Source organism: Takifugu flavidus, chromosome 19 (genome assembly GCF_003711565.1).
Source record: "Takifugu flavidus isolate HTHZ2018 chromosome 19, ASM371156v2, whole genome shotgun sequence".
Taxonomy (NCBI): domain Eukaryota; kingdom Metazoa; phylum Chordata; class Actinopteri; order Tetraodontiformes; family Tetraodontidae; genus Takifugu; species Takifugu flavidus.
This window is the reverse complement of record NC_079538.1, coordinates 12,375,603-12,395,969: the sequence shown is the minus strand read 5'-3', so window position 1 is coordinate 12,395,969 and position 20,367 is coordinate 12,375,603. Positions and strand designations below refer to the sequence as shown.

General features: G+C 43.0%; 3 protein-coding genes across 5 annotated transcripts; 2 read left to right on the top strand and 1 right to left on the bottom strand.

The window, feature by feature from the left end:
* Window positions 1–449: 449 nt before the first annotated feature.
* LOC130515824 (solute carrier family 22 member 2-like) lies at window positions 450–5,426 on the top strand. The gene is made up of 11 exons (XM_057016341.1): window positions 450–866; window positions 1,888–1,991; window positions 2,090–2,244; window positions 2,534–2,702; window positions 2,797–2,911; window positions 3,179–3,282; window positions 3,362–3,576; window positions 3,655–3,763; window positions 4,325–4,437; window positions 4,517–4,616; window positions 5,147–5,426. The coding sequence occupies exons 1-11, from the start codon at window positions 465–467 to the stop codon at window positions 5,238–5,240; spliced, it is 1,680 nt and encodes a 559-aa protein (XP_056872321.1). The 5' UTR covers window positions 450–464; the 3' UTR covers window positions 5,241–5,426.
* Window positions 5,427–6,705: 1,279 nt separating this feature from the next.
* LOC130516220 (solute carrier family 22 member 2-like) lies at window positions 6,706–12,639 on the top strand. Its single transcript, XM_057017118.1, has 12 exons — window positions 6,706–7,551; window positions 7,845–7,892; window positions 7,973–8,076; window positions 8,171–8,325; window positions 8,533–8,701; window positions 8,774–8,888; window positions 9,523–9,629; window positions 9,713–9,927; window positions 10,021–10,129; window positions 10,216–10,328; window positions 10,588–10,687; window positions 11,124–12,639. Exons 1-12 carry the CDS (start codon window positions 7,201–7,203, stop codon window positions 11,182–11,184), a joined length of 1,647 nt encoding a protein of 548 aa, XP_056873098.1. The 5' UTR covers window positions 6,706–7,200; the 3' UTR covers window positions 11,185–12,639.
* Window positions 12,080–19,771, bottom strand: plg (plasminogen). Of its 3 annotated transcripts, none has more exons than XM_057017114.1 (20): window positions 19,531–19,771; window positions 19,312–19,427; window positions 18,388–18,523; window positions 18,192–18,298; window positions 17,926–18,040; window positions 17,696–17,835; window positions 17,413–17,533; window positions 17,206–17,324; window positions 16,060–16,222; window positions 15,628–15,755; window positions 15,385–15,544; window positions 14,487–14,677; window positions 14,271–14,419; window positions 14,107–14,200; window positions 13,864–13,978; window positions 13,680–13,754; window positions 13,463–13,603; window positions 12,996–13,102; window positions 12,782–12,927; window positions 12,080–12,356 (listed from the first exon to the last, which is right to left on the bottom strand). In XM_057017114.1, the coding sequence occupies exons 2-20, from the start codon at window positions 19,358–19,360 to the stop codon at window positions 12,195–12,197; spliced, it is 2,418 nt and encodes an 805-aa protein (XP_056873094.1). In that variant the 5' UTR covers window positions 19,361–19,427; window positions 19,531–19,771; the 3' UTR covers window positions 12,080–12,194. The 3 variants fall into 3 exon arrangements, with proteins under 3 accessions (XP_056873094.1, XP_056873095.1, XP_056873097.1); XM_057017115.1 differs by having other exon boundaries at window positions 15,631–15,755; window positions 19,531–19,770; XM_057017117.1 differs by lacking the exons at window positions 19,312–19,427; window positions 19,531–19,771 and having other exon boundaries at window positions 17,926–18,042; window positions 18,193–18,298; window positions 18,388–18,453.
* Between the last annotated feature and the right edge of the window lie 596 nt (window positions 19,772–20,367).

The following is a 20,367-nucleotide window of genomic DNA, read 5'->3' as shown; positions in this document are numbered from 1 at the left end:
GAGATCAGATCTGAATTTGTTGGAATTAACTTCAGATGTGGGTCTGGGATTGGACCGTCTGACTCTAACAAGTTCTGAAATTCCCCAAAAATCAGATGTTTACATCTGCTGTGAATCCCGGTCCTGGTGTGTTTGATTCCCTCGCCTGCGTTTCTGCTTGCTAACGGGGGTGTATTTTCTTAAAATAATAGACTGAAATATTGGCCAAAACTAATAATGTAGGTAATTATTGTTGGATGGACTTAAATGATTATATTTATCTGACTACAGATTAATGTCAAATCTCAATATGCGTCGGGAACATTTAATTATTGACCGAGGTTACGGCTTCAGGTTGACCTTCTGTGCATGAAAGTGCGTGTAGTTGTTCTGTAAATGCCCTTTGCACCCATGGCAGCACTTAAAAACTGGAATTTCTGATAAACCAGTGCTCAAACACACGAACCGGTCCAGAAACAGCAGCCATGACCAGTTTTGATGACATCCTGGAGGAGGCTGGCAAGTTTGGCCGCTTTCAGAAGCGAATCTTCGTCCTGATGTGCATGCTGTCCGTGCCCTGGGCTGGGGTCTACGTGGGCATCGTCTTCCAGGGTTTCACCCCGGACCACTGGTGCCGGGATTCGGCGGTGGCGGAGCGGAGGCAGACCTGCGGCTGGAGCCTGGAACACACCCGCAGGCTGACGCTTCCACTGGACAACAGCTCCGGGACGCTGCAGCCCAGCACCTGCACGCAGTTCGACCTGGACTGGAACTCCACGGAGTTGACCTGTGACACGCAGACCCCGAACCTGAACAGAACCTCCACCCGGTCCTGCCAGGAGGGCTGGGAGTACGATTACGAGGGCCGGCAGTCGTTTGTTACTGAGGTGGGACGTTTTCATCCACGTGGACACGCATGACAAAACAAATAAATACATGAATGAAAGCAAAATATGAACGCATGTGCAACACTGATGGTAACTTTTCGATAAGTGCAGTAAAAATATCACATTTTGAGGAAATAGGAATTATTTTTGATTATTCAGCGCACAAAAAAACAACACCAGATCCACTTCCTCAAGAAGACGTTTTTTCCACACCATTGCACTTTAACCCTAAGGGTTAGGGTTAGGTTAACCCTTTTTGCAGCGTAATACCTGCATGAAGGTTAGAAACGTAATTTGGACATCTGATTTTAGAATTTCGGCTGCAGTGCACATTGTTTACCAGTCAAAACTGTATGATCGATGAGAGTGACGTGCGGTGAGGTTCATGGCTGCTGAGGCACTGACTCCTCAAGAGTCAGATTTACGATTGTAAGAACTGGAAAAAGCATCTTATTTCACCATTTTTCCAACAGAGTACAACTCCTAATAATGCTTCATATCCCATCAGCATTCCTCTTTTAATTACACTCACAAACATATACACAGGAACATATTTGCGAAGGTAAGAGTCCTGCCGGCCTCACCTGCTGACTTTTCTCTGCACTTTATTGTGCGATCAGCAGGAATAGTTCTCTCACACATGCATAAAAGACATTACATAGACAGCAGAAAGTCTTGGTGTATAACGACTATTTCTGTAAAGTTCATATTAGCGATATGCTGAGGAACCAAAACTGGCACACGTCATGCAACCCAGTTTTGGATCGTGCAGTCAGACGTGAGGCACAGTTGGCCCCAGCCTCACCCGGGGTTTCTGCCCTAGATTTGATTGGAAAAACTCAAATTCGGCAATTATTACTCAATAGAATGGCAAAAATGTGTAGTCATACTCCAAATGCATTTTTAACACATATCAGTGGAAAATATTAATATTTATTTAAGTACACTTTCTTTTTTTGGTCAGTGACCGCACGTCACTGATTGATGACAAACTGGTAACCAGAGTTGTTTGTCGTTCCAGTTTGACCTGGTGTGTTCCGATAGCTGGTGGGTTGACATGTTTCAGCTATCAGTCAACGTGGGCTTCCTGATCGGAAGCATTGCCATTGGCTACCTGGCCGATAGGTAAGTATATCTCCGTTGCCATGGTGATTTAATGATGAAATATGAATACAATATCCTTTAAATATTTTAACCTGACTTGTGATTTTGTTTGTCGACAGGTTTGGCAGGAAAATTAGCTTCCTGGTGTCAAGCCTGTTGAACGGGATTACAGGGATGGTGGTCGCCCTCGCTCCAAACTATACATCCCTCCTGGTCTTCAGAGTCCTGTACGGGTTCGGAGTGAAGGGAGGCTGGATGGCGGGATACGTGCTGAGTACGTACGCTCCACTCGCAGCAGGTTTACACTTGATTCGCTGAGAAACAAGTGTAAACCTGTGTTTATATTTGTTTTAACGATGTTGGAACTCAGTCAGTCAGTAAACCTTTGTTTACACCTTTTTCTCTGAGCGTTTTTAACGATGTTGGAACTCAGGCAGTCAGTAAACCTGTGGTTTCACTTGTTTCTCTGAGCGTTTTTAACGATGTTGGAACTCAGTCAGTCCATAAACCTGTATTTACAATTGTTTCTCTGAGCGTTTTTAACGATGTTGGAACTCTGTCAGTCACAGAGATTGTCGGGGTGGAGTTCAGACGCACGGTTGGAGTCGTCTATCAGATGTTCTTCAGCGTCGGCCTCCTCATCCTCCCTCTGCTCGCCTACTACATCACAGACTGGCGCTGGCTACAGGTGGCCATCACCGTTCCCTACTTTATTTTCCTGTCCTACTTCTGGTGAGGAGCACCTGATTTGTGTTTTTAAATGAAAAGCTTGTCAGGTGACATGTCCCATCAGGAGGGTGACACCAGGATTGATCCATATCTGCAGGTTCATTCCAGAATCTCCCAGATGGCTCCTGTCACAGAACAGGAAGTCCCAAGCCGTGGAGATCACGGAGGCCATGGCCAAAGAAAACAAGATGACGCTGTCAAAGAACATCGAGGTAACCGATTTTTCGCAGGCAGGCTACACGTTCATGTCCAGTCGTTGTGTTTGTTTTTTTGGACTTTTCCAGAATTTCAGGGATATCTCACAAAAAAAAACTGCAAATCAGACCAGTAGGTGGCAAACGTTTAAGATTGTGCGTGACAGATTAGTCGTTAACAATTTCAATGCGCTACAAAGCTAACTCTTCTGAAGGACTCGAGTATCAACAACCAGAATGACCCAAGGAAGCAGGTTCACCTAAACGGTGTGTTTGTTTCCACAGACTCTGTCGGACAACAACACCGGCGACTCTACCACTGCCTCCTTCATGGACCTCATCCGAACCCCAAACATGAGAAAACACACTTTGATTCTCAGTTACAACTGGTGAGTTTGTAATTGGGCCACATCCCCGTGTAACCGCTGAAAGACGAGACGTAACCAGCTCTTCCTCGGTCTCCCCCAGGTTCACCAGTGCTGTCGTCTACCAGGGTTTGATCATGAGGCTGGGCATTCTGGGAGGAAACATCTACATCGACTTCCTCATCTCTGCTATGGTGGAGTTTCCCGCTGCCCTACTAATCCTGTTGACCATCGAACGCATCGGTAGGCGCCTTCCCTTCGCCACCGCCAACATCGTAGCTGGAGCTTCCTGTTTCATCACAGCCTTCCTTCCTGACAGTAAGTCTTCAGATCAGGTTTGAAACTAAGAGGAAGTATTTTGATTTCATCCTGATTGTTAATGTTCTACGCTCGCAGGTATGTTCTGGATTAAGACGACGGTGGCGTGCATTGGACGGTTGGGGATCACCATGGCCTTTGAGATGGTGGTCTTCATTAACACTGAGCTCTACCCAACTGTTATCAGGTAGACAATTGTGGTTGTGTGTTAGGGAGAAAGGGGTTAATTTTCTCCCAGTGCCGTTGCCTTCGGAGAAATGAGACGCCGACTACTTGTTTTTACTTGCTGCAAGGTTAACCACATGTCTGCGGTGTGAGCCTTGAACAAAGTTTGATTTCATACTAGCACGCAAACATGTAAGATTACAGTAGACATACGCATCACATGATAAAAGCAAAGTATGACATATACAAAGAGCATATAAGAAAATGGGGAACAGAGTGTCACAAGGTGGTCAGGCTGTCCCCCGCTACCTTGAAGCGATAGAACATCAGTTACAAACAATAGGGTGCTCTGACACAAGTAATTAAAGTAGGTCCCAGGGCTTCTGCACATGAGTGATAATAAGCAGTCACAACAGGTCTATGTTTGAACCTAACATTGTGTCAATTTTACTAAACGTTATCACAAATTTCCTTGAATTTAGTTTACTGAGCTTTGAGTTTGTAGCACGGCTCGAGTCAGTGCAGCTCTTCCAACTTTGTACGGTCCACTACAGGATTATTCAGAAGGTTTTCTTGTTGACAGGAACCTGGGAGTGTCTGTCTGTTCAACTCTGTGTGACATTGGTGGAATGGTATCTCCCTTCCTTCTCTATCGGCTGGCTGTCATTTGGCTGGAGCTGCCCCTCATTATTTTTGGTGGGTTTATCTACAAGAACAGTTGAGAATAAGCTAATTTGTTAGCAACAGTAACGATATTTTGGGCTCTGCCCCACAGGCGCTCTGGCTTTCGTGGCTGGTGGTTTAGTGCTGATGCTTCCTGAGACCAGAGGCCTGCCGCTGCCAGACACCATCGACGACATTGAGTTTCCCGACAGGCAAGTTTCAAACACTAAATTCACCCCACAGAGACTCACTTTGCTTGATTTGACAAACTCCGACTCTCCTGGTTACGTCTGAACTTGCAGTAAAAATCCAGGAAGCATTTGGCAATACTCTGATGATACTGCGATTTCTTTAGATGATACCTGATAAATGAAATCTAGGAATTAACTCTTAAAACCCAAAATGCGACAATTGCAGAGTCAAACAACCAAATAACTGCCTTTATTTAGTCAATCTTATCAGCCTGTACATAACCCGTATCAACCTTAAAACAACTCCATTCGCTCCTCTTTTCTGTTTCTCTCGTCTTTTATTTTCGATCCAATAATTCCTCCCAGAAATACCTCTCTGGATTGTTTCTTTGCTTCTTCCTGCCTGCAGGGTGTATTGATTATTTTATGGGGAATAATTCACAATCCACAGAACCCAAGTCCATCGATTATGCTCTGTCTAATTATGGGGGATGAACTCGTGCATCACCTTAAGAAATCAACTCATGGTTTTTTTTTATTGTTTATTATAGAAATAAGTACAACTCTGTGATGAAGGAACAACCGCTGACCACCCCTTTGACCGACAATGAGGTGACGACCAACAAAGACCCAGCGACCGTTTGAACTCCATCTGTGACCAAAGTATTTATTTGCTCTCCCAGCAGTGTTGCATTTGAATTATATTTTGCTTTCCCATTCGAAATGTTGTTTTAAAAGTCACATAAATAATGGAATGTTCTGATCCAGCTGATGTACCATCAATACTTGTAAATATTGTAAATTGAAATTACTAAAGACTTCAAACACTGATGGCTCTCAGTTTCCTTTTTAGTAATAGATACTTGTCTTTTACCAACTGTAGTTTATTAGAATAAATCTGCACACAAACACACTGATCCAGTTGCATCTGGGTGAGACGGGGCAACATATCAAGAGGAAACAAATGGGCAACAACAGATTCAGATTCAGATTCAGGTCCTTTATTTGTCCCACACGGGAAAATTTACAGCGCAACAACAGCAAGAGCACGCAGAGAAATATAAAATAAAAATAAAATAGAATAAAATTGGGAATATGCAAAAAGGATGTGTATACAGTATACAATAATCCAGGTAAATGGATACTCAAAAAGAAGAAAAAGTAAAGAAAAGCTCGAAGGTGGACAGGAGCTGTTGGTACAGGCTGCCATTAACGTGGCTCCAGGTAGAAGGCAAGATCAGACGAGTTATTACACAGAGAGGTGAACCTATCCGTGGAAAACAGAAGAGAGTGATGGCATGAATACAAACCGACATATTTTCCTCTTTTTGAAACTGTTTGCAACCATGTATTTTATTCGTGTCAAAGTTGATTTTCAACGTAATTTTCCACAAATAAGGCAGTGGTATGTGTGGTTGCCACCACTCTTAACTAATGTCTAGCAATAGAAAACTCTGCCCCACACACAGTGAAACAGAGGATTCTGGTCACAAGTGTGTGATATGCTGGTCAAGTGCATTACACGTTTACAGAATGAACCTCCATGGAAAGCTTGCAGCTGCATAATCTTGCTGGAATTGTCGGGGGTCCAGGGTTCCGGCTTGTGTTCTGTTTTTTGTTGTTTTTTCCTGCAGGGGGCGCGGATGAGTAAATATTGGCTGCAGCTGGCGCTGCAGGTGGGCGCACGTGGCGGCAATTTCGTGAACTTGCAGGACCCGACCCCCGTTTTGGCTCCGCGCTGGAGTTCTCTGTGCGCCCTTGAAGATTGAATGAGTGCGTCCCTGCCAGTTTGGGTTGGTTAAATAAAACCTATGTTTGGACTTTTTAATCACTGCGTTCTTGCCTGCTGTCGGGTCCTGTAAAAACCCAACCTTAACAGGAATTTTTTGTTTGTCTCCAAACAATATCATATAATATTTGGCTTGCCTTTTTTTGAACCCCATCAAGAGTTGGACTTTAACTCGACATCAACTTGGTCAAATTTTACTGTGTGGCCACATTGGGGGGGTCCTCCACAAGACCCTAAAACATAAACACCTTATGTAAAGGACACAAGTTCGTTTTAATTAAGGAGAGGCAAGAGATGCGCTTCCAAATATATATTTACACATAGACAATTGACCAGACTAAACAGAAGAAACTCAGCATCATTTGCATGCAACAGGTCACACACGCATACACGCACACGCTCGGTCACACGGAGTCCAGCAATTTGGGTCGGAAGAACTTCGGTTGGTGAACGCAGCAGCGAACCGAAGTCAAGCCCGCTTCCCGGAATCAGGAGCCACGGGAGCTGGAGTCCAGCAGCAGTGACAGTCAGTCAGTCATGAACTTGAGATCGGCACAACTCACAGCAGCCCCCCCAGCGAGCCACCTCCGGACCTGCTTAACCCTTCGGAACCACAACCGGAAGCGGGACCACAATTTGAGCGGATGACGACGTGTTTTTGGATGCGGAGGGGGTTAGGAGGAGCCAGAGAACGTGAGGGAATGTACAGATTGAACCTGTAATAGTTGATCCTCAACAACTCACAGACTAACTTGTTAAACGGAATCACCTGCATTCAGTCTCGAAAACTCAAAACTTTCGGCGAAATTTGTCGGGATGACAACCTTTGATGATATATTAGAAGAAGTTGGGCCTTTTGCCCGCTTCCAAAAGCGCATTTTCCTCTTGCTCAGCGTGTCTTCGTTGTCTATTGCGGGGTTTTTGACATCCATCGTGTTCCTGGGTTACACCCCGGACCACTGGTGCCGGGATTCTGCAGTTGCGGCCAAGAGGCAGGAGTGCGACTGGAGCCTGGAACACACCCGCAGACTGACGGTGCCTTACAGCAACACATCTGGACCACTGGAGAACATGTGCACGCAATATGATCTGGATTGGAACACGACAGCACTCAGCTGCAGCACGGAGACCCTGAACCTGACAGGAGTCCCGGTCACCGCGTGTAAAGTGAGAGGAACCTTGATTTCAGCACAGAACTGACACTTTCCATTTGTTAAAATTAATCTTTTGTATTTTAAATCGGATTTGTCTACTCCCTGATTAACACCAGCAACCACCCTTACACACTTAAACAGTTTGTGTGTGCTTTGTGATGGAGCCATCTGCTACTGTTTGATGCATACAGAACAATGTTACTTTTTTAAAGTTATGTAATTAGAATTTGTGTTAAAAAACCAGTAACACAACTCACACCTCTACTGTTTCTTAAGTCATACTCTGCAAATATGTTTCTTCATTAGGAGGGTTGGGAGTTTGATTATGAAGGTCGAAAGTCTTTTGTCACCGAGGTGAGAGATGTTTGTAGTTGTTAATTAGTTGTCACTTTAGGGAATAAATGGTTGTAACCCCTTTTTACTTGGCATCTCAGTTTACCCTGGTGTGCTCGGATGCTTGGTTGGCCGACATGTACCAGTCCAGTCTCGGTGTGGGCTTCCTGTTCGGCAGCGTGGCTTTTGGCTACTTTTCTGATAAGTGAGGATTTTTGGGAACTTCTCATCATTTACAATTTAAACTCTGCAGCACTGCACATGTGACTAAATACTGTATTTCTGTTTTGTATTTCCAGGTACGGCAGGAAGCTCACCATCGTTATAGCCAACATGATGAATTTTATCATGGGAATTGCAGTGGCTGTAATTCCAAACTACACCTGTATCCTGCTGTTCAGAGCCTTCCTTGGCTTTAGCATGAAAGGAAGCTGGATGAGCTCCTATGTGCTGAGTAATGATAACTTCCTTGTTAACTTCTTATTTCTATAGTTCCCCAAATGATTCAGCTCTTAGCTAGCTAGCTTTAGCAACACATTAATCATGTTGAGAAGCAAACTGAAGAGTCGATGGCTTAAAGAAGTGTCTTAAAGTTTGATTCAGCCTCCGATGGGCAGTTTGTGATGTCTGTAGCATTCATCTTTATCTGTGTTTGTGTCAGTCTCAGAGGTGGTTGGCATGAAGAACAGACGGTTTGTTGGAATAATGTACCAAGTATTCCTAAGCTTCGCCCTCCTCATCGTCCCATTACTCGCCTACTTAATCACAGACTGGCGTTGGCTCCAGGTCGTAATTACTGCTCCCACCGGCATGTTCTTGGTATATTATTGGTGAGAAAGCTGATAACAATAATGGCAAGGAATTGTTCAGAGTTTCTCCTCTAAGAACCTTTTTCCTCGCAGGTTCGTCCCAGAGTCACCAAGATGGCTCCTTTCTCAGAAGAAATTTCCAAAAGCACTTGAAATCACAAAAGCCATAGCGAAGGAGAACAAGAAAAAATTCTCCAACAACTTTGAGGTAAATCAAATCTTCAGTTTCACACATTGACCAGAGCCTTTACAAAGTCCAAAATCCAAACTGTAGAAGGTTTTTTGTGTTTATAAAACACAAAAAACCAACGTTTTAACTAACAATAACTAAAGCAGGACGGTTAGCACTGGTGGCTAACAAGCTAGCTCAGTGTCTGCATAAAGGAAAGAGGAGCATTACTTCTAAAATACTTTTTAAACTACTTTAATTACTTGTTTGTTTTAAAGCCAGGTCATCATCACGAGGTAATTTAAAATGCGTTTGAATTCAGAAAACTTTCCCACCCTCTCTCGAGGCCATGCTCCCATTGTCGACGCCATCAGTTGGGCCCATTTGATTAATCCACACCTTTTAACTGTTAATATTTGTTTTGTAAAATAAAGAAATATTCCTCGCCTTTGCTGCTGCGGGGTTTTTAAAAATGGTGGGTTAGACTTTTTCAGAAAAGCGTTCCTCGTGACTGATTTGTGCATTCAAAGCCCTGGCCAATCAGAGCAGGAACAGACTGTTATCTTATCTTAATGTTTCTCTGCATGTTTGGAGGTTGATTGTCCGTGCTGATATGTTCACAGAAGATAGATTCTGCTCAGTGTTGTTGTTAAAATGCTCTGACGAATTCTAGGCATTGACGACTGACGATGATGAGGGTGATGCCCCCTCTGCTTCCATACTGGACCTCTTCAGAACCCCAAATATGAGGAAATACACCCTCATTCTCATGTATATCTGGTACGTCTGGATAAATGCTGGATAAATTGGATCAAAAATATGTCTTGATTTGTGGCTGTAGTTGAATGCTCCCCTCTCTGCAGGCTCACCACCGAGGTGGTCTATCAAGGCCTCATCATGCGGGTGGGGATATCAAGAGGAAACCTCTACATTGACTTCCTCATCTCAAGTCTGATGGAGCTCCCTGCATGCCTCTTCATCCTCTTCACTGTTGAACGAATGGGGCGACGACTTCCCTTTTGCGCCGCCAACATCATAACTGGATTGGCCTGCTTGATCACTGCCTTCATCCCTGAGAGTGAGCCCCGCTTTACATTCAAGCTGTACCGGTCATTTAAGGAACACACGTTAGTTATAATGTAATCTAATCTAATGCACCCTTGCACCTCAGATATGTACTGGTTTAAGACAGTGGTGGGCAGCATTGGTCGGTTAACGGTCACCATGGCCGTAGAGATGGTGGTCTTTGTTAACACTGAGCTCTTCCCAACATGTGTCAGGTAAAAAGAGTAGATGCAATATTGAATGCGACTGTTTCACTACAAATACGTCTCAATAACCTCAATTTGTGTATTTTTGCATGTAGGAACTTGGGAGTGTCCTTTTGCTCGACCTCTTGTGATATTGGAAGCATCGTAGCTCCGTTTGTGTTGTACAGGCTGGCTGCCGTCTGGAAGGACTTGCCTCTCATCATCTTTGGTATGTTCGTCTCCTCGGTGATGTATGAAAGCAGCGTGGAGGAAAAACGGCACCGATCTGGTGGCAGTTCTGGATGAATCCTGGGGAAATATTTAGAATCCATTCCCTATTTGAACCTGCTGTTCCCACCTCCAATCAAGGAGAGCAAGAAAGGACAGCCTTTTCCTTCCCTGAGACATTATGAGGCCTGCATAGTAATAAATCTGTCTTTACATATTTTGTTGTCAATGATTTTCACCTTCCCCGTTGTTCCATTCAGGAGGCATCACCCTCATCGGAGGAGGTTTAATTCTGTTGCTGCCTGAAACCAAAGGAGTTCCTCTTCCTGAGACTATTGACGATATAGAGTTTCCAAACAGGTGAGAAATGCTACAAAACCTTCCCATGAAATAGATTACAAAAAACAACAACAACCCCAAACCATCAAATAAAATACACTAAACAAGATGACAACAAAATCACATGGTGTGTAGGAAGAATAAAGAACCCTGACCTGATTTTTTTAAAATAGACTTTGAATATTGAATTTGTTCAGCAAGAGCTAACAGGATATAGTTGAACTAATTTACGGTTTAGCAGTTTGCATGACTGTGACAGAATTACAGTAAAATTACAATAATGAACAATTTAGAGTAAGTTAAATATTGGACAAACTGAGGACTTGAGTAATATATATTTTTCCAGGCTTAGACGGTATTTCTCTGACAAAATAAGTAGGCATCATTTTCTTTCTAAAGAGGAATCAGATCGTTGCAGGAGGTGTTTTGAATCCCCTGTTCATATTGTTCTTTTCAGGAAAAAGAAGGCAGAAGAGAAGATTGCGCAGATCGCGCCACTAAATGCCCAACCATGTTAAAAACCAGCAATGAATATGTCTTCTATTAAGAACGCGTTAATCATGGTTTAAACGTGTAAAATAAATAACGGAAACATCTTTGTATCTGCATTTGTGATGCTTACTTTAATTGACGTTTACGGCGAACGAAACTGGGTGGAATTCCCATCGTATTCGTTAATCTAATATCAGTGTTATCGTCGTCATTTTGTGACTAAAATATGTCCGGATAAACCGTCAAGACTGTTGGAACATATTGCCTGTTTTCAACTCGGCTTTTCTGACTGGGAACACACGGAAATATTTAGTGTTCGGAGGGGATTAAAGAAAAGTAGTAACACTGAAAACTGTTGTATCTGTAACGCAGAAATGTCTGATGCCAGAAGGCGACATGAATAATGTCATCTGAAATACTAACCGTTTGCATGTAAACCCTTGGATAATTAATTTAGCAACTGTGTTATCTATCCTTGAAATTGGAGACTTACAGAAACTGCTTTTCTAGAAGAATTGCTGTAAAAATACTTTTTCTAAAAATATTTGTTATATTGGTGTTGGTATTGGTGGTGTTGGTGTTGGTTGTGGTGATTAATCATTGTACTTTGGGAAATTCTAATGCTGAGCTTAGTTGTCATTCTCACCCATAGCTAGTCATTAATTAAACTAAACAGAACATTTGACAATAAAAAGAATGGAACTCCATGATTCCATGCACCATTTTTTTTTTTCACTTTTTATTTTTTAAATTGTCTCAAAAATATTGAATTGTGCACTTAAATTGCAAACATCCATTCAATATATCCAGTTGCATCTGACGTTTTATTCTTTCTTTACTCTTTAGCCTCCTTATATCTCTGGCTTCTGAAACATGGATCACTTGTACATAGTACAACAGAGTACCTCAACGGGTTTCCAATAGGTTATTCATTTCCTTTTTATTAGGGTAGATCTTGCCCAGCACAGGCAAAACAATTATTCACACCATACAATCAACCTTACAAACATCCAAACATTTTAAAATCGTTTATTGATCAATTAAGTTCCATGGTGTTTTTTATCCAGTCTATAAATTTGGAGACCCGAGCATAGACACCAGGTTTCATAGGGTTGGCACAACCCAGACCCCATGAGGTCACACCCTGCAGGATAAACCTGTTGTTTGAGTGACACACCAGAGGACCACCGCTGTCACCCTGTAGAAACACACAAGTCACACGATTGGAATAACACACAACACCGACCCTGGCTCACAGGTTTGTTCTAGCATCGTTAGGCAAGACAAGCATTCCAAACTTGCTTCAAGCCCCTACAATGTTGTGGAAATTGTAATCTCTTCTCCTACTTTTTCAATGACAGCTGGATTTTTCTTACTTAATTATCACGGGTACAAGGCAGTTAACGTGCTTATTCTGTGGCAACTGTCAGCAACTGTACAACATTGAGATGGATAAAATAAAGCAAAGGATTGGGACTGTCTGATTGTGCTGTTTTCTTGAAAAGATCTTGCCTCCCCCTGATGTTTGAAGAACATTTTATAAGATGTGAGTACTACCCAGGTGTTGGACTTCTCTAAAATCTTCCCCAAACTACTACCGTCTGCACTGGCCTGTTTCCTTACCTGGCAGCTGTCAGTTCCTCCCTCGATGTTGCCAGCACACATCTCATGGTCTTTCACTCTGCCATTCAGGTAGGCCGGACGATTACAGATCTTGTTCTCAATCACAGGGAAGCCAGCTTCTTTCAGGACACCGTTACCCCCCGTACCTGGAGAAGACCTCCCAGTTAGCAATCCGGACCTCTCATTCTAACATTTTACATACGTCAGGTTTTACCTTGAGTTTCGCCCCATCCAGTAACGTAGCACTCGGTTTGACTGGGAACAATGTAGTCTTTATCTGGCAGACACGCTGGTATAACCTTTTCATTTAGAAGTGCAGGGCTGAAAAACACAAATACGCCAACAGCTGTGTTTCCTGCGTCTTGTGACATTTCACAATTTAGAAGTGCCAAAATGCTTTTGCCAACAGTCGAACCAAGTCCTGCAGTGCCGATGATAAAGAATTTGATGCAAATTTGATTGATGGAGTTTCGGATGTAATCGAAGCACACGGAATCTCATAAGTAAGAGCCGCAGCTTTCAGGCATTTGAGGTTGCAACAGTCAAATTGTCTTGTGAAACCCTGGAAGGGCTGATATGTTATTGTTCCAGTTGCTGCAAAATTGAGTCCAATGTAAAATGTTTTCTTTTAAATTCTAGTAGCGGAAGAATATAGGAGCATCAAGAAAAAAACAGGCTCACGTTTGTAGCTTAAGCAGGGCGATGTCAGCGCCATTGGGTCCCAGCACCAGTTTCTCCAGGTCCCTCACCTGTCTGGATGCCTCGATGGCTCTTTCTGTGTGGATGCCTAGAACGATCTTGTAGTACCCCGGTCGTGAGGACCTACATCCAACACGTGACCCAGTGGTCAGTTGTCATACTCCATAATAGTAAAAGTTCTCTATTAAACTTCTCTGACTTCTCCAGACAGTGTGCAGCTGTCAGAACCCACTGACGGTCGATCAGAGTTCCCCCACAGAAATGGATTCCCGTGCTGTAAAAAAGATGATGCAACTAAAATTAAATGTACAGAACACATGCACAATTAATCCAACTAATTACAACCTTTACATACCGTTTTCCTCTATTATGCTTGTACTTACCTCGTCCGGAGGCTGATTTGCCAGGGCCACGAATGAGGTTTCGAAACGCAGCCTCCCACGATACGACCAAAACAACGCTTTGGTTTGATGGCCGGCGAGCCACACTTCAGTCCAGCTAAAATAGAGTCTAATGTCTTGAATTCCTTCATAGCTCATTAATACAATATTGGTTTCTGTTATCAAGCAAAAATCAGCATTACCGTTGGGTTTCCTACAAGGATGCTAACAATGCCGTTTACGTACCGCAGTCTGGGATCAGACAGTAGTCCCATTTCTTGTTTGGGTCTGTAGTGTAGCACCACGGTCCGTTCACATCACCATCTGGATTTCTACAGTACTAGAAGCAAGCATGTTCAACTAAAAAGATCAAACTTAGAAATTTTTCCGAAACAATCACAGATACGCACGTTGCTCTCCAGACCCTTGTCACCATGAGTTTCTTCGGTGAAGCTGTTGTGTGTGTGGGGGCTCTGAGCACTCCAGGCCTGGCATGTCACCCCCAGAATGGTGATGGAGATTTTCCCCCGGTACGTTTCACCATTGCCAATTTTACAGTCTAATTCAAAGAATGTTATAAACAGTCACATTTCAAAGGATTTTTAAAAGCAAATCAAAAAAATTACCCCTCTCTGTTTGGCCACTGTCTTCGGTAGTGGGAGACTGGGGTTGAGTGGCAGTGCCAGGTGTTGGTTTAGGTGCATTTGTGGAGCATTTCTCCAGGTTGCAGTACTCCCAGCGTACTCCTGGGTTGGTAGTGTAACACCAAGGAGCTCTGTCATTATCTGGGTTCCTACAAAAATTCCTCCTGAGGTCACTGTTGAAGGAAGAAAAACTGCAATTTAAGACCAGCCAGATTAATTGTGTTGAAAAATGTTAGAATTGTTATAATAAAGTTATCCCTTATTTGCTTTTACCTTGTTATATTCTTTATTCTTGTTATATTGTTTCTCATTACTTAACGTTTCTTATTACTTGTTAATGCCTAATGTTCGTGATGCTTGATGTGTGAACACGTACCCCTCTGTTCAAGGACAACAGAAATGCAGCTGCTGTAAGGAGATAGAGCTGCAGGGCATGACGCAGGAGGTGTTCTTTTAATCTGTCTGATATGGAAGACTGTGCTGTATGCGAGCTAAGCTAATCAAATCAGTGAAGACCTACGCATATTCTCACCATTATGGTTTACATTCTTTGCTTTGTATGGGAACTGATATCTTGTGTTTCCCTTTCCCTTTAGGCACATTTGAATTCTGTGTAACTAGGGACCTCCTAATTTCAATAAGCGGAAGATGTGCCTGAGGACGTGTTGGAGATCTGTAACTGAGCACATCTCTCCCTCCTCCTTGCTGCAAGTAAAACGTAAAGCTGTTGTCTTTGCCTCATTTGTTTCTCTCATGTTTTAGGTCGTTCGAACCTAACAAAAAACCACCGATTTGAAATGGAGGCCATCCAGAAGTTTGAATCATTAGTCATCATTAGGTTAAGCAGCAGAGATTCTCAGAATCTACAGGCTTCACTCACGCATTGGGGAAGTCCTTTGGAGTTTTCAGATGGTTATGGGGAGTCATCGAGCTCCAAGCTTGACATCTTTTTCCGCTGATTGTCTGTGATGTTATGCCACGGTAGCTTGACCCATTGTCCTCATAACAGTCTTCCTCTTCCGGTGGAATCACAGCATCATCTGCAGGTGTAAAGTTCATTTAAATAAATGCATTTGTTCCAACAGAACTTCCCAAATAATCTGGAAGGTAATGTTTATATCACTACCTGGTCCAGCGGAATCCCCACAGGTAGGCACTTGACAATACTCCCAGCGAGTTTCACTGTCAGTGGTGTAACACCAGGGCTTCCTCTGGTTGTCGGGATTACGACAGTAGTTGTTATCGAGTCCTCTGGCAGACAGCAAGAAATACCACTGGTATTTTTTTCAAAAACCTTTGACAACCATTCTGACTAGCTATGGTCAATGTTATACCCTAGACAATAACATTAATTCGAGCAAAACGAGCAGAACACGCCGTGCACCATGATACATTTGTATCACAACCACAAAATGGAATGACAGTGAGCTAAAAGACTCCCAAAAGTCCTTCAATTGAGGTCCGTCCTAATGATGACCCCTACTGATTAGACAGTTTGGAACTGCCCCATTGAGAACTACCTTTATTCTGTGGTATCAACAACAGCAGTTCTTACTTGCAGGGGTAGTTGTCTGGTGTGCGGTTGTGTTTGTGTGGCGTTTGAGATGACCAGCTCTGGCACGTTTTTCCAGATTCTGTAACGCCGATTGTTCCTCGGTAGGATCCACCCTCCCCTGTGAAACAGGTCGTCTCTGGGACAATGGTCGGAGGCTCGGAAGCTGACAAAATGAATTGGATGTGCAATGAAATAAATAGAAATTTCCTACAATTGTCAACAGATACATGTGTTTAATGTGAAACCGTCAAACTGCTTAGAAGAAAATACATTGTTGGAAAAAAATTTAAGGAACACTTTTTTTTTATCAGCATATAGTAACAAATCTGGAGTATTGATGTGATCCATTAAATGAAGTTTATCCCCTCCCCATCTTCTCTGACTTTTTTTCTATTTGCATTTAGCTGGGGTCAGTGTCACTACTGGTAGAATTAGGAGGTACCTGGACCCTACAGAATTTGCACAGGTAGTCCCAATCCTCCAGGATGGCACATCAATACATGGAAGAGCTGGATGCCCTATAGATGGTCCCTAACCCATCAACAGGGCCAGTATCAGCGAGTTTGCGTAAGAAGGAGTAGAATAAGCACTGCCAGAGCCCTAAGAAATTACCTCCAGCAGGCCACTGATGTAAAATGTCTCTGAACAAGCAGTCAAAACAGACTTCATGAGGGTATAGTTAACCTATACCAGTATACCACTAGTTAGTGGTAGGTCACTGATGTTACAGCAGACATATCCATGGATCAATGCACAGATTTGAACTCCTTGGATCCATTGTCAGACCATATCTTGGTGCAGTGGGTTGAGGTTCTGTGGCTGGAGTATGCAGGCAGTTCCCAAAGGGAGGAAGGAACTGACCATATTGATTGGCCACTACACTTGCACTGCCAGGTTGCACCCCAGAATGAGCTCAGCTACCCAACCCCGGACACATCCATCATCTCGTTTGGAGCAGTCTCTTCTTGTTACCAGGCATTGACGTGTTTGAGCTTGCTGCTAGCTTTCCCTGAAATCCTTTCATTCCTAACATATTTTGTAGACAATGTATGATATACAGCTTTACCCCCATTGAGATCTGATGCATTTTCAAAGTGTTCCTTGCATTATTTTTTTTAGCAGTGTAGTTTACATAGCAGGACATACTGCAGCGTGGGATATCACAGAAGTCCCATCGTTTAGCTGGGTTGGTGGTGAAGCACCAGGGTCGAGGGTCTCCATCAGGGTTTCTGCAATAATTGCCCTCAAGGTATTTCTCTGAAAGGCTGGAAAACAGTTAAAACTATTTTCAGAATGTGCCTAATCGCTAATCCCTATTAGGAACAACTAGCATCTGAGCTTATGTGATCTTACACGCTGGGATCATAGCCATGGTTGTGAGGTTGCTGGGAATCCCAGCGCTGGCACGTGTAGCCCTTTTCTGTAGTGGAGGCTTTTCCTCTGTAATCCTCACCACTGCAGTGAATACAGTCCTCTAAAAAAGAAGAAAAATAGAGAATTTATGCCAGTGATACCAGCTTCAATGCTAGCAGTTTAATTAACCTGATTCAAATCATCATCAGACAATTTCTTAGAACCTAACAATCCTCCGAATTGTCCAAATCCCTACAAAAAGCCAATAAGGGCCACTTTATACCAGAGCAAGCCGAAACATTGCAGTGTTCCCAGCGGGTGTTAGCATCGGTGGTGTAGCACCAGGGTCCGCCGCTGTCTGCGTCAGGGTTTCTGCAGAAGTTTGACTCCAGGTCTGCCAGAGGGCTGGTCTGTGGCTTGTAACTGCAGAGGACGCATTCAGATATTTACCAAATAAGAATCTTTTTTTATTAAAAAAAAAAAAAAAGAATCAAATGTTAACAAATGAGTTACTTTGGCCTGTGAGGGCTGTTTACCCCCCATCTCTGACACAGCTTCCCAGTTTTTGTTCTGGACTTTGTTCCTCTGTAATCTGTTCCTATTCCATTAACACACTCCAGGAGGTAAACTGCACCAGAAAATAAACATCAGATGCTATCGGTGTTGTTCAACAGGGTCAGCTGGTTTATTCTGCATTATCTTGGACAACACATGGAGCAACACACTGTCTTTGGTCAAACTTGTGGTGAAGTCGGGGACAAACAGCATTTAAAAAGTACCTTTTTTTTCATATAACGCTGTGCTACTTCTGCGCAGGACAGTCTCAGATTTTGAGTTTTGTCCAACGGTCCGACATTCCTGGTCCTTTTCGATATATATGAAAGACCTGCGAAAACATCAATGCTGTCAGTTGTACGTGATGCTGATGAGCTTTTAAATATGATGTGATGTAAAATATTAACAGAGTGAGCTCGCCTGCATGTGAAGGTTGTTTCAGCGTCGCATTTTCTGGCGCATTCGACTGCAGTCATGACAGAATACTTTCTTCCGGACAATGACAGGATCCAAGCTCCTGCAGTTTTAGTGTAACCCTCCACCTCACTTCCACGAACTGACATGAATGGAAAAATAAATCCATAAAAATAAATTAATTAAACGTAGAAATGTATTTCGCCCCGTCCATCTCTTTTTAACTATGAGCAGAATTTTCCCAGTATTGCAAACATTACAAAACCATGCTTACTGTAGTAAAACAAAGAATAATTACCTCAAAGATCAAATAGAGTGAGGCTAAACTGTGTCAGTTAATCTGTAATGGTGTGTTTGGGAGGCCAGTGTTGACTCAAACTTTGACTCATAGAGTCACGCTGTTAACAGATTATCCTTGGAGTAATTCAAAGTGAGAAAAGTTATCTTTTCAGAATAAAATCACTTGGGTACATTTTACCTTTACATACTCAACAATAAGCTCTTTTAAATCTTAAAATCAAGTGTAAAAGTAAAATCAGCGGGACCTATGATTGATCCCTGCAGTACACCACAGCTCATACTCAGGAAGATGGTTTACAGGATTACTGTGACAGATAATCAGACTATGTCTCTCGACTGGTCTGGGAACGCCTGGGGATATCCCCGGACGAGCTGGAAGAAGTACAGTAGCTGGGGAGAGGGAAGTCTGGGCCTCTCTGCTTAGGCTGCTGCCCCCGCAACCGGACCCCGAAACAGCGGTAGGGGACGGATGGATGGATAATCAGACTAATGTCCCTCCTCAGGAGACGTTTGCTGTCACTGTCTCCACTGTCCGAACCCAGAAAATGTATTTTTAATGGGATAGAATCTCTTTTGTCCTGTACAACTTCATTATTACTCATAATCCCCAGACGTGTCATTGTGTCTTACCAGAGCAGATCAGTGCTCCCAGGATGAGCGCAAGCGTGTTCACGTCCATGGTGAGGCCGCTTAACTGGCTGCTCCTGGTCAGCTCTCACATCAAAGTACCTCCTGCTTTATTACTCCTGGCAGCAAGTTTGAAAGAGCAACACAGGACACAATTAGTCGCTCAGTTAGTCAGAGGACAATCATCGTTTGTACTTAGGAACTGGACCATTTGGAACTCACTTTATCATAGAAGTGAACCGGCGTCAGCTGGAGAGCAGGGAGGCCACTTCGGAGGCTTCTAGTTGCTGAGATGCAGATTCTGCAGCTCCCACAGATTTAGTAGATCTGTTTGTGACCTTTGAACTGTTGCGCATCTTTGCCTCACATAACTTTTTCTCTTCAAACAACATCACCAGCCTTTTTGACCCGAAACACCCGTTAGGTGACTGTGTTGATAATTAAATTATTTGTCTCAGTTAGAATGACTTGCAATAAAAACAATTTAATGATTAAATCAAATCTAGATAATTTTGGATCAATATATGTGGTTAATTTTCAGCTAATCGGGATCAGTGCCCTCCACTGCAAATACGTGATAACAAAACAACAAAACTTTAGACCCTTGCAAAACTTTAGTTCAGTTGAATGGCCACTTTAGCAAAACAACCGCTTTTCTAAAATAAACAGCGTTGGGTGATAAGACATTTCAGGGAGGACGACATCGGATGTCTCACGATGTCTCCGCTCTTTAAAGGACATTGATGTGTGGTATTGGTGGCAGAGATACAAAAGCACAGTTCCATGCACTTAAATATTAAATTGATGTTAAACAAGTGTTCATCAGTTCCCCCACAGAAATGTCATTTGGAAATGTATTTTGTTTTCCCCCAACCCATGTTTACTCTAAAATCATATTCATCCGTTTGACATCAAGTTTACATTTAAAATGTTCCAAAAACATTGAATTATATATGGGTGTAATACCGAGTATATCCAAAAGATGGCGGTGTTGATCACAGCCTAAAATTCTTCACCTCCTCGTTGAAACTTCACAAAGAGATGAAAGAGAGGAGAACT

Excerpts from the sequence above, each read along its gene's own strand:
- LOC130515824 (XM_057016341.1), top strand. The coding sequence starts at position 465 with ATGACCAGTTTTGATGACATCCTGGAGGAGGCTGGCAAGTTTGGCCGC. Across the intron at positions 3,283-3,361 it reads TTGATTCTCAGTTACAACTG|GTTCACCAGTGCTGTCGTCT; the intron begins GTGAGTTTGTAA and ends GGTCTCCCCCAG. Across the intron at positions 4,617-5,146 it reads GACATTGAGTTTCCCGACAG|AAATAAGTACAACTCTGTGA; the intron begins GCAAGTTTCAAA and ends TGTTTATTATAG.
- LOC130516220 (XM_057017118.1), top strand. The coding sequence starts at position 7,201 with ATGACAACCTTTGATGATATATTAGAAGAAGTTGGGCCTTTTGCCCGC. Across the intron at positions 8,326-8,532 it reads GATGAGCTCCTATGTGCTGA|TCTCAGAGGTGGTTGGCATG; the intron begins GTAATGATAACT and ends TGTTTGTGTCAG. Across the intron at positions 10,688-11,123 it reads GATATAGAGTTTCCAAACAG|GAAAAAGAAGGCAGAAGAGA; the intron begins GTGAGAAATGCT and ends TGTTCTTTTCAG.
- plg (XM_057017114.1), bottom strand. The coding sequence starts at position 19,360 with ATGGACGTGAACACGCTTGCGCTCATCCTGGGAGCACTGATCTGCTCT. Across the intron at positions 13,755-13,863 it reads CAAATCAGCCTCCGGACGAG|CACGGGAATCCATTTCTGTG; the intron begins GTAAGTACAAGC and ends TCTTTTTTACAG. Across the intron at positions 13,103-13,462 it reads GCCCTGCTTAAGCTACAAAC|CCCTGCACTTCTAAATGAAA; the intron begins GTGAGCCTGTTT and ends TGTGTTTTTCAG.